Genomic DNA, 12,553 nt, shown 5'->3' on the forward strand with positions numbered 1-12,553 from the left:
AAAAAAGGCAGTCCTTTCTAATTATATTAAATATCATGGGGCTGAGATCAGGTTATCTCAACAGGTTACTGTACTTCAGCTGATCCACAATAATAATTGTGTATTGAGGTTTTAAAGTACCATGCACAATGGAGTTCTATTCCATATCATGTTTAGCATGATAGTCAGAGGCCAAACCTAAATATTTGTAAGTCTTATTATTAAGACTTAAACTTGAAACTCAGATTTGCTTCCTTGTTTTATATGAGGTTACGTAAATTCCTATAGATGCTAAAGAGGTATTAAAAAAAAAAGGGGGGGGGGGGTGGGAAGAAACATCTCCCTTAGAGTTCTTCACATTCTCAGCTACACAAATAGATTAGGAATACAATCAAAAATAATCTCTACAGTATATTATCAGCTATTAGATTAATATACTTTGCTAATGCAGCTGTGTGCTTTGTGCGCTGTGCACAGTGCTTCTGCACAAATGTAAGGAAGTCAGGGAACTTACTTTTTCACTTGCAGGTATGTATGCATCAAGTAAGGTTAAATAAAGGTCTGCACTTGTGTCTGTAAAACATTAATTTCACTCGAAAGTGCCTAGCCATTTACAGTGCAGCACCACATTATCTTATTTTGGAAAAGGTGATAATATATTCACCTTTTATGCCACTTCATTTTGCCTGCACCTGTCCTATTCACTGAAAGGTGTTCTGTTTTTTTTCCTTTGTCATTTTTTCATCTAAAAGAATATGTATATATATATATGTATAGACATATATATAGCAAATAGAAAAGCAGGTATGCAAAGTGTAGGTTATGAATAGTATAATTATGAATCACTGTGAAATTAGTCGGCTTTTTTTTAATCCTCAATGCCTTTGATTTCTTGTAAGTGTTGTGAAAGGGTGCATATGTCATTATCATTAGCATGCCATTTTTCTGCATTTCATATATTTTCAAAAGAAGAGATGGCATTAGGGCCAAAACAACGTTGTATTTCTTTGTATATATTTCTCTATATAAGCATATGAAAGAAACAGGTGAAGCAAGTAAGCTATTGCATCCATGGGAGAAAAGTGTTGAAATCTATTCTAAACCATAGTTGAACCAGCTGCAATAAAGAAAAACTATGGTTATTCTCCCCGGATAACTGGGAGATTGCTCTGCAACTCACACCTGAGGCAGAAGAAGGGGAGTTCATATGCTAGGTGAGGCAGATCCCTCACTTACACCTTATAGACATGGAAAAGTAGGAGATAGAGAAAGTCAATAGTGAAATGCCAAGACAAACCACAAGGAGAGAACAGGTATGTTTAGAACTTGATTAAGCAACTGAGAAAGTAAATAAATTTAAAAATTAGTTTTTCAGACTCATTCTACAAATGTCAATATAAAATGGTCCTTTTATAGTTTATAAAAAAAAAATCATAGCTGAAGAGGTGATAGCAATATGAAGAAAAGTACAACTTAGTATGGCAAGAGCTTCCACAGGATTGCGGAACTTTCTACAGAGGTGTTCAGCAGCTGCTTAACTGTGTAAATGGAAAATGCATGTAGTACTGGAAGTTGCAGTCAGATATTTAAAAATAAATTAAAGTGGAAGAACTCCTGAGTTAACTACCTGGGAGACCTCCAGAGGTGAGAAGCTACTATGAGGTGTGTTGCCAGGATAGTAAGAGAAAGAGGGAGCAGACAGAAAAGCTTTGCTGGAGAGGTGAAGCTGAGTCTGGAAAGATCAAAGAGGTATTCATACCAAGAGGTATGAAGTGAAATGTTTCATTGTGTTGCACATGGTAGTGTAAAAACATTAAGGGTTTTTTTAACTTTTAAGAAAAGTATCAGTACGAGCAACATGAAATCTCACATAAGATTGCCACTTATTATGCACAACCCCTTAATGTCATGCTGTGCAGTTCTTTCTTTTTCTCCTTAATTTAATAAACATCCTTATTCAGGAATACAGTAGCTTCTAGAGGAGAATAAAAACCATGAAACCCTTAAGTTAAACTTTTAATACTCTTTAAAAGTCTTTGTTAAACTCTAAATATCCTATTCACATGTTCACTTTAATAATTAAAAATGAAGACATGCCAATATCTCAATTCTCTGGAAAACGAACAGCCTTAGTCCTGGGTATGAATGTTGTGAAGTCTCCTTAGCTGGATGCGCTCTCACACACAGGAGTTTACAGGCTAATCTCAGCAGAAGAATGAGTCTTGCTCATCAGTGAGAACAAGACGCTGTCTGTTTCACAAATGCCTTTCATTCCTGTCTAGCTCAGATCAGGAAACTCCATTTGTCACTTGGTACATCCTTGTCTTAATGATTTGGAGTTAGTACAATGTGATGAAAAGACTTTCTCCACTGGGGGAAAAAAAAAAAAAAAAAAAACACGAAATGCAAATCCTCATACTTCTTCCAAGTTTCCAAGTGACACTCTGATGCTTTCCATTTTGAAACCCTAAAAGGAAAGAAAGGTGTTTAATTCTCTTGGAGGTGAGGGAGGGGGGCAAAGAAAGAAAACGAGCTTTCATCTTCCTTCCCCCCTCCTTGTCTTGGTCTTGGAAAAAGAGAGAACTCAATTTGGTGAAATAACTCATTTGGAATATCAATTATCCATCAAAGCAATGTCCTGGACGTATTGAACTGTCAGGAGGCTTGTCATTGCCACATGCAAGCCTTCAGAAGTTAAATGTGAGGAGGGAAGATGTTGTTAGAAATCTTTTCCTATATGACACACTGTCTTGCTAAAACAACTCTTAATTAGTTCTTCTTTTTCTCCTTCCCTTCTCCCCCTTTATTTTACTTTATTTTTTTAATATGCAGCACCAGGGAAAAATTGGAGTTAAATTTAATGTTGGAACTGATGACATCTCTATCGAAGAGATCAACGCAATCATTAATGACGGAAAATACCATGTAGTACGTTTCACGAGAAGTGGTGGCAATGCCACATTACAGGTGGACAACTGGCCAGTTATTGAACGCTACCCAGCAGGTAAGTGCTTACACAAACTTTTGTGTGTAAAAGGGTGGGGGATGTGTAGAGAATTGATCATTTTGCTCCTCTTTTAACGCTCCTTTTTCAGTGTTTTAGTAGCTAATTAAGTAGTGAAAGAGTCTGGAGCAATATGCAGTTCATGATGATAGCATTTCCTAATTAATTTAAAAGCATAAATTCAAGTTATTACTGGAAGTGAAAAAATACAGTTATCAACGCTTGAAATTGTGAGTTTATTCCTTGTTTTCATTGTTTTTTATTGGACTTTTTTGTTGTTTGGTTTGGTTTGGTTTGATTTTTTTTTTGGGGGGGGAAGGGGGGAGGGAGAGGAAAAGGCTTTGACAAAAGCTACAAAGTGACTCCCAAATCGCCCAAATCGATCTCCAACAGATTGGGTAAAACATTTCTGAGGAATCGGTTATCTGTGTTCTTTTAATTACAAAAGGTTATTAAAATGTTTGAATTTAGTAGAAGTGTTCCAAGTGTAAACCAAAAGGTGCTCAGATATTAGTTGAAGAACCAACCAACCAAATTAACATGTCTTCACTTAAAAATGCAAACTATGCTATATTATTTATGTAGGGGATGTTGGTTACTTCAGCATGACCACTTGTGTTAATATAGAGTTTCCTTGATTGGGCCCATATTTAATTTTATGCAAATGTCATGCACTGAAGATTACCTTATTACTTATTTTATTCATTGTTAAAGGCAACAGTTTTTTCAGACATGCAAACCCTTTCTCACTGAGTACTGCTACTGAGCTATGAAGGGTAACTTACAAATGTGCACTTTATCTGTTAGCAGTTGGTATAAGTGTTTATACTATTAATAAAAAGCAGCAAATCCAGAGATCTAAGTGAAAGGTATTCCAGGTTGCCTATTTGCTATTACAGAAATGATGGTTCTGATTTAACAGTAAAAGTTTTTTTCATTTTGATGGTGGAACAGGAAATTGGATAAGCCATTCTCTGTTCCAATTATTGGTATTTAGGATTTGTTTTTTTAAGTTGGTGTTTGGGTAGTGGTCCAACAGTTAAACTGATTAAAATAAATAAATAAATAAATAGATAAATATTCCACGGGTGAAATACCATCTTTCAGATAATTTCTTGGAGATAATTTAGAATTAAATATAAAAATGAAAATATGGATCTCAAGTGAAATTACTATAGCACGCATTGTCTGAAAAAAAAAAAAAAAAAAAGACAACAATTTGTATGCTAATATGTTATGAAAGAGTGACAGTTCTGGCTCTTAGCCATGATTCATGGCTTTAGGTTAGATATATCTCTGAGAAGTGTTAAACTCTTGGGAAAATAGTTTGGAAGATACTGAATGAAATATGTCCTATGATCTTTCAGATATTCCTGTTTCCTCCTGTTTTCCAACTTTTACAGTGCTTGACAAATGGTAGCTGAAATAAGATGGTAGAAGCTGGGGAGAAGCATGTTTCAGTTAATGTCTGAGCAGTATGTAGCAGAATGGAATACATATATATATATATAATACATAAATTACAAGTTTGAAAATATTTTCTTTTTCTTGTCTGTTCTGTTTCTTCACGAAAATACAACATGGTTACAACAAGGACGAACTGCAATTGAGTTCTGAGGATATTGGCACACAGAATTTATTTACACTGAACATAGATTGATACAGAAAACAGAGTGATTTCCTTGGGATCGGATTACTGGAGGTCGATTTTTTTCTGTGACAAAAACTAAAACTTTCTGAGTTTTTTCAAGCAATCCATACACAACCTACATTTGAAGGCATTTTCAGTTGTTTCATCAGAGAGGGTACAGAATTCCTTGACTTATGTTATTACTGGATCTTCCAAGACTACCGTTGGTCTTCAGTTTCCTTAAGTTTCTTTAATTTCCTTTCCTTTAGTAATATTTTATGGCTCTTTTATTCCATAGCATTGCTTTTGAAATCCATCCTCCCCATTTTCATCGTCCATTTCTTCTCCTCTCCTTCCATCATGAAAGTGTCTAGCCATACCTTTATTTTATATTTCCATGCTGTTCCATCAGGTTAGGTATTCTTCACTTACATCCTTTTTAAACTAGTTTCTTCATAGACTGAGGTAACTTATAGAAAAGACACAGGCCTGTCCAGAAGACTATAATGCATTTGACCAAAGTTTATACTGCTCTGAAGGGATTAATGGCACTCTATTAAAAGATATCACAACCAGTTCAGTTCTAAAAGTGATATAAGACAACACAGTTTGGCAAATGCTGCTGCACCCAATTAAGATGTCCTGCTGCTGTTGCTGTTTTAGTGACTGACAATAGTGTTTGGCAGTACTGATTAACCAACAAATTTGCCAATTGCTCCTGTTTTTGATGGAGGACATTTTGCAGTTGTACAAGTTGAAACAAATTTGATGTCATTTGCATGAGTGAGGGCTCATTAGCTTTCAGTTCAATGCTAGAAAGAATATTCTTTTTGCTTTGTGCTTGTTTTCTGATTAGTATTTTTTCCTGCATAAATTTTAATGTATCCACACCACTGTACATAAGCAAAGGCTTATCTCTTCTAATTTTGGTTGTTGCTTTTTTTAATTATTATTTTTTATTAATAATAGAAGCAAGATTAGCAGCTTAATTAGTAAGTTTGCTATTCTTAAATACACTGGATTTCCAAAACAAACAAACAAACAAATAATGGTTGCCTAAAGCATACCAACTAATCAATTTTCCTCTCTCTACAAGGAAAGAATATATTCTGAATTACAGTTCTGGTTGGAGTGTTTGAGTACAAGACATTGCACATTGCTTGGTTTTGATCAGCATCTAAAAATACAGGGTGAAAATTTTCTGAGAGGAAGTTCTGGTCAGGGTTTCAGGATTTTCCTGTTTCATTGCCTACGTAGACTTCCCACAACCCCATCTAACTGCTGCAGATAATGGCACAGAGGATCGTCTTGAGGCCAACTAACAGTCAGTGTTGTGTTATCTGCTGGCAGGATGCCTGTCGGCACCCCAGTTGATACTTCTAGCAAGCAACTTTTTCAAAAGAGCTTGCTGCAAGACTGTGTGGGATTTGTAGGAAGCCTGAACTCAGTCCTGCGTCTCTGGAGCTGATCAGAGTTCAACTCTCTTGTGAAGGGTCTTCCAGCTGGTGCAACACACATGGTTCTCTAGTGTTGCTTCATCAACAGTCAAAGTAGACATCTTGCAGAAGTATCATATCTCAGTGCTCCATTGGATTTCCACAGCCAGTTTCTGCAATTTGTTGTAGAGCTGTATGAAATTCAGACACGATCCTGGTTGATGACTACAACCTACAATGTTTCTTTTGCATGATTCTCTGACAATATTCAGGACTATTGTCTGGGCCAATCCACCTTCAGTTTTTATCTGAGCAGATGTGAAATGAGAGAGACATAAAAGGGAAAAAGGTGGGATGGGTAGTTGTGGAGGATAGCTACCCTTTTAAAGGTTGCTGTCTGTTTCTGGATTATAGGGGGAGATATTTTTTTTAAATCCTAGGTATTTGAAGATCTTCAACAAGGGATAACATGAATGGAAATGGCCTCAAGTTGTGCCAGGGGAGGTTTAGGTTGGATATCAGGTGAAACTTCTTTTCTGAAAGGTTTGTGTGGCATTAGGATAGGCTGCCCAGGGAAGTGGTTGAGTCAACATCCCTGGAGCTCTTCAAGAAACGTGGAGACGTAGAATTTAGTAGCATGGTTTAGTGGTGGACTTTAGTACTGGATTAAAGGTTGGACTAGATGATTATGGAGATCTTTTCCAATCTGAATGATTCTATGATTAGATTAGGGCTGGATGATTTTCAGAAACATGGGTTTAAATTTCAGTACACACATGCTTTTGGATTCTTGTCAAAGTGTTTTTGTGTGTGTGTGTGACTGCAAAGTTCCTCTCTTGCTGTTTCTCTGAGTGCAGTGGTAGTGCAATTTCTGCCTTTTGTTAAATGTTCGTCCTGCTTTCCCCCTTTCTCATTCTGTCAATTGCTGAAGGGTAGCCCTATGATTAGAAATATCATACTATAATTTTTTGATAGCTGACTGAAATGTCCAGATCTGTAATGCATTTGTATGTTCCACCTATCTTAACTAAATTTGATGTTAAGCTCATTTAATGTTTGCCATCCCCCTGCATCTGCCTGAAGAACTTTAGTATTTCACCTTGGCTTATTTTTTGGATAGTGATTTCCGATTATCCTAACTTGGATGCAGCATAATTTCCAGTCACATTAAACAGGAATGAGAAAACTGCTGACTGTGCAGTCAGATTTCCTGATCAATAGACTAACCCGATTTTACCCAATGCACATCCTTTCTGCTCCTTATGTCAAGGCCAGCCCCCTCGGCACAGCCGCAGCACCCAACCCCGCGTTATGGGGGGATTGGGGCCATGCCTCACCAGGGGCGGCCCGGGACAGTGGCACAACCAGGCCAGCCACACCAGCCGGCTCTCGGAGAGCGGCTGAAAGGAGGGGGTGCTGCCAGAGCCATGGCGATGGCACCCAGACCTGCCTAGAAACAGCCCCAGGAGAGCGGTGCCACACGGTGCCTGAAAGGCATGGGGAGCAGCACCCAGTGCGTTACAACCGCCCGCAGCGTGCTGCAGTGGTGGCTGTTGGAGTTCCTGTGGTGGGGCACAGGGGTTCTGTCCCTCCTCCCTTCTGAGACCATCCTGTCTGCTGGCAGTCTCTGTGACTGCAGTTTTTACCATGGTCTCCCCCAGGCAGAGAGCGTGACCCAAAGGGAGGGCCTGTCCAATATCACAGAATAGTAGGGGTTGGAAGGGACCTCAAGAGACCACAATAACCCCATGCAATGCTATAGGCTTGGGTCAGAATGGCTAGAAGACTGTGAAGAGGACAGGGACCTGGGAGTGTTGATCAATGCTTGGCTGAACATGAGTCAGCAGTGTGCCCAGGTGGCCAAGAAGGCCAAGGGCATTCTGGCTTGTATCAGGAATAGTGTAGCCAGCAGGAGCAGGGAGGTGATCATCCCCCTGTATTCTGCTGTGGTGAGGTCACACCTTGAGTACTGTTCAGTTTTGGACCCCTCACTAGAAGAAAGACATAGAGGCCCTGGAGCATGTCCTGAGATGGGCAACAAAACTGGTGAGGGGTGTGGAGCACAAATCCTGTGAGGAACGGCTGAGAGAGCTGGGGTTGTTTAGTTTGGAGAAGAGGAAGCTCAGGGAAGACCTCATTGCACTCTACAACCTCCTGAAGGGAGGTTGTGATGAGGAGGGCATCGGCCTCTTTTCTCAGATAACTAATGGTAGGACTTAAGGGAATGGCCGCAAGTTGAGCCTGGGGAGATTTAAATTAGATATCAGTAAAAACTTTTTCTGTCAGATTGGTCAGGCACTGGAATGGCCTGCCCAGGGAGCTGGTGGAGTCACCATCCCTCATGGTGTTCAAGAAGCGCCTGGACAAGGTGCTACGAGATCTGATTTGGTAGCTTAGTGGGTAGTATTGGTGATAGGAGGACAGTTGGACTAGATGATCTTGTAGGTCCTTTCCAACCTTGTGTTTCTATGATTCTGTGATTCTATGGTTTTCTTATCTTCTCTGTTTCAAAATTTTGTTTTATTTTGCTCTTTTGAATGCCTGTTTGCTTTTGTGGCTATGGTACTGCACCACAATAGCAACTCCAGCTACTACTGTGAATTGGCTGCTCTTGTAAATTTAGTTAACAATTACAGAATGAAATATAGATTTGCTAAGAATGCATTTATGGGAAGAAACCAAAGGACTTATTAATTTGGGTCAAAGTGAACTGATAATTATGGCCAAAGGCGAAACAGAATAACAGAATAACAAGAAATTGGGTTTAGTAATGTCAAAATATTAATTTCAGTGTTTTCTAAATAAAGTGTTCTAAATTTTCATGTCAGGATTGCCCAGTGTTTATAAGCAATTATAGTGATCTGAGAACAAAGCATTTAATTTGAAGCAACCTTTTCTTCCTTACCTGAAATAAAATCTGTTTCAGTTCAAATCAGATGGTTGTGTGTGTGTACACAACACCTTTCTCACAGCTATATTCATAACCATATTTCATAATAAGAAAAACAATTTTCTTAATTTTCTATTTTTTTTTCCTTTAGTAGCAAAGGAAGTACAATTTACCAGTCTAGGAAAGTATATCAGAAAAAGCTAGCTGACTTTCTAAAACCACAATAATCACCATTTATTGTGAAGGATTTTCAAAATCACTTTTCTGTGAATAACACTATGCTTTACGCTGTCAGAGGGAATTTGCCCAATGCTGACCCTTAAAAAAAAAAAAAAAAAAGGCATTTTACCAGAGGGAGCCTTTCCTTCAGGATTTTCATCATAAATCGGGTTGTTACATATGGATATAAGATGATCTACTAGCTATTGGCCTACCGGTCCATGGTTTCAAAGCTATTCACACTGCTGGGAATAGTCAGCAATTCCTGAGACCCAGAAGCAGTTTGGAAGACGCAGTCTGCTGTAGACAAATATCTATAATGAATCCTTCCCAGTCAAACCCAGTTCTTTCTGGCCAGCCTTAGGAAAGCATAACTAATCTGTGATTAATTACATAACTTTAATACTAAATTGCAACTGTATTCGAGCTCCACTGTTAAGCACATGTTGTCATAGCCATGTCTCGTAGACCTATACATTTGATGACACAGGCATCTCACACAAGCAATTGACACAAAGATTGTCCAAAATACTTCTACTGGAACAGATGTATCTCTGTGATTATGGAGTATAAATAATGAATGAGCACACATACCAAAGAAATGTCTATGTGATAGTCCTTGTATATTGGCAGAAGATTGAACCAGAGGCTAATGATATTGTTAGATACAGAGCTGAGTAGCTCTGTGATATGGCAATTGGCAGCTGAAGTTCTTAGGACTTGAGTATAATACAGAATAGTTCTGCCATGAGTTTGGGTTTTATATTTTTGTTTGTTTGTTTGTTTGTTTCTTTATCACTTAAAGATAATACCTTGAGAGCACAGGTGTCTTAGGGACTTCCCCTGAATCTGTGGGCTAAATTAGATTCTAATCGCAGAACATGTGAGAGCTAGGTGAAGGGGACATCACATTTAAATGCTTCTCTTGTTCTCTGTGTTCTGGAAACTAGACAGTGTATTTGCCACCTTTTCATGGGATACACCTGACTTTAAATTATATGCTGAGAGTCAGCTATTACAACGCACCCTATTTAGAATAAGTGATATCCATTTGTCTCGATTTTGTAAGTCGAGATTGACTATAAAATTAACAGAAGATGTTTGTGTTGGCACACTTGTTTCTCCAGAATGGGTTTGTATTTCTCAAGAAATTCATGTAAGTGTCTAACATACTACAGCTAAATCTGAATACAATTAAAGATCGGTTTCTCAGGTCGTAGCATGGTGTCCAGAAGAGATTTTGGGCTCTTTCACAAACATGCTTTTGAATATTCTAATAAAATGGACAGACAGTCTGTTATCATCATATCCATGCAAAATGATAACGGTGAAGGAGGCAGGAACCTAACAAGTAAATGGTCATTCGGCATTTGCCTTGCCTTGCATTTGCTGTAAGGTCATTTTTGAAATCTCTATGGCTGTTGCTGTCGGGACCTGGGAATTTCAGGGTGTTTTCCATTCTTAACTATTATGAGTCATTTTATTGATTTATTTATTTGTCTGGAAACACATCATCTTCACTTTTTTTTTTTTTTTTTTCAGACTCGTTTCCTTCATTCGATAGAATACCTCCTGATTCTTTCTCTCCCATGCTTTTCTTTGCTATGGTCAGAGATTTGAGACTCTGCAGTCTGTTCTGTCATGTTGGTAGATCAGTCCCAGTGGCAAACAGTGGGGATTTGAACTCCCTCTTCTGATGAGCTGCAAAGCTCACAAACTTAGAACAGTCTCTCAATACTTAGTAGGGGCATCATTGGCCTGGCTGCATCTTTGGTGTCCACGTGGAACAACAGCAGCAGATAATAGTCATTAGGCTGTATGAGGCTTGGAAGTCTCTTGGTGACATCCCTGATATAAGCCTCCAGTAAGCAGCAGACTTTTCTCAAGAGCAGAACAGATCAGCCAGTGGGTGCCTCTGTACTTCTCAGAGGAGAGTCTCCTACCACTGCCACCCATCTCCTTTCCTTAGTTGCACTGGTTTACACAGGGAGCAGACCAGGCTACCTTACTCAGCTCCACCTCTCTGCAGTGGGTCTTTCCTTTTCAGTCAGCAGAAGGGTGAAGCTGTTTTGTAAGGGCACCTCAGGCTACAGGGAAGACACTGCCTCACCACAGCCTAGCTGACAAGCCATGTCCAATTTGCATTCACCCCTCCTCTGGTCACCATGCTCCTTAGAGGCTGCTTATAGAGGAGTGCAGGGTTCTGCTGTTACTGCTGCCCCCCCCACACACAGACACACACCTCTCATGTGAGCGGCTGGCCCCTGGCAGGTCGCTGTGCTCCCCTCAGGCTTTGTTGGCTCAGGAAACACTGATGTAGGACACAGTCCTCTGCCCTTCTGTGGAATTCACCCACCAGGAGCTGATCACCTTGGTGAGTCTGATGCACCTCCTTGGGTGCCGGTGGATCCTGTCAAGCCTCAGCAGATCTCTTGTCTTAAAGACAATCTTGCATGATTATAAAAGCAAAAGTCTGGTGGAGGCACTGGTCTTGGAGACGGGCATTGATGACCTGGGCTCACCTGATTTTTTTCCAAGTGTCTCAACATTACTGTGAGGACTGAGGAAAACTTTATCTGTGCTTCTCAATCCTTTAGCCATATTCCCAGGGCCCTGAAACCTCTTTTGTTAGACTTTAGGCTTTTTGTTTTGACACCACAGGTATCCAGATTATCTCTTTTTGTTTAAGTCTCAAGATCCTTTGTCTTTTAAATTTATTTTACTTTCTTTGAAAGGACATTTTAGCTTGAGTTTTGCCAACTCGTTTATGTTCCTAATTCTGAAATGCATTGCTTTTTTTTTTTTTTGTGGATCAAGTCTGTTGTTTTACCTTCTTTCTGCAATATACTCTATGATAGCATAGTTATTCAGCCTAGTAGTTATTCAGCCTGTTTTTAGCTTTGCAGATGCAAGTAAAATTATATTTTTTTATGCTTTTACCTTAAAGAATTTCCAAATGACCTTCCTGGTTGAGTCCATCAACCCCTCAGACTGATTACATAATGTGGTTTCCTTCACTTTATCAAATTTTGTTCTTTTGAAATCAAGATCTGACTTACAGGCTTATTTTTAGTTGTCCTTGTATTAATTTGAATCAACTCACGATCACTCAATCCAAAAATGTCTCCTACAATTAACTTTTCTCTGTTGCTTTCATTATTTATTCAAAGTCAAGTTAAAATAGCATTATTTCTCATTTGTTTCCACTGGACAAAATCTTCAATGGGTATTATAGGAAGCTGATCTCTACTTGTATTCATACAATTCAGGTATAACATGAATGAAAGAAGGTATTTTAGCAGTAAGTAAAACAATTTAAAAATAAGGCAAGGAAATCTGTGGCACTCACTTCAGCAAGTCCTCCAGAGCATAGTAAGGTGCAAGAAGCTAATTTA

The 12,553-nt window shown here is 38.9% G+C and overlaps 1 protein-coding gene across 36 annotated transcripts in view; it reads left to right on the top strand.

Annotated features, from left to right (window-relative positions):
- Positions 1–12,553, top strand: part of NRXN1 (neurexin 1) — a 709,571-nt gene that overhangs the window by 587,568 nt on the left and 109,450 nt on the right. For all 36 annotated transcript variants that reach the window (XM_072035416.1, XM_072035414.1, XM_072035413.1 and 33 more), the window contains one exon: positions 2,812–2,983. In XM_072035416.1, coding sequence (XP_071891517.1) covers positions 2,812–2,983 — 172 coding nt within the window. The remainder of the gene's footprint in view (positions 1–2,811; positions 2,984–12,553) is intronic.

Source organism: Anas platyrhynchos, chromosome 3 (genome assembly GCF_047663525.1).
Source record: "Anas platyrhynchos isolate ZD024472 breed Pekin duck chromosome 3, IASCAAS_PekinDuck_T2T, whole genome shotgun sequence".
NCBI classification, from domain to species: domain Eukaryota; kingdom Metazoa; phylum Chordata; class Aves; order Anseriformes; family Anatidae; genus Anas; species Anas platyrhynchos.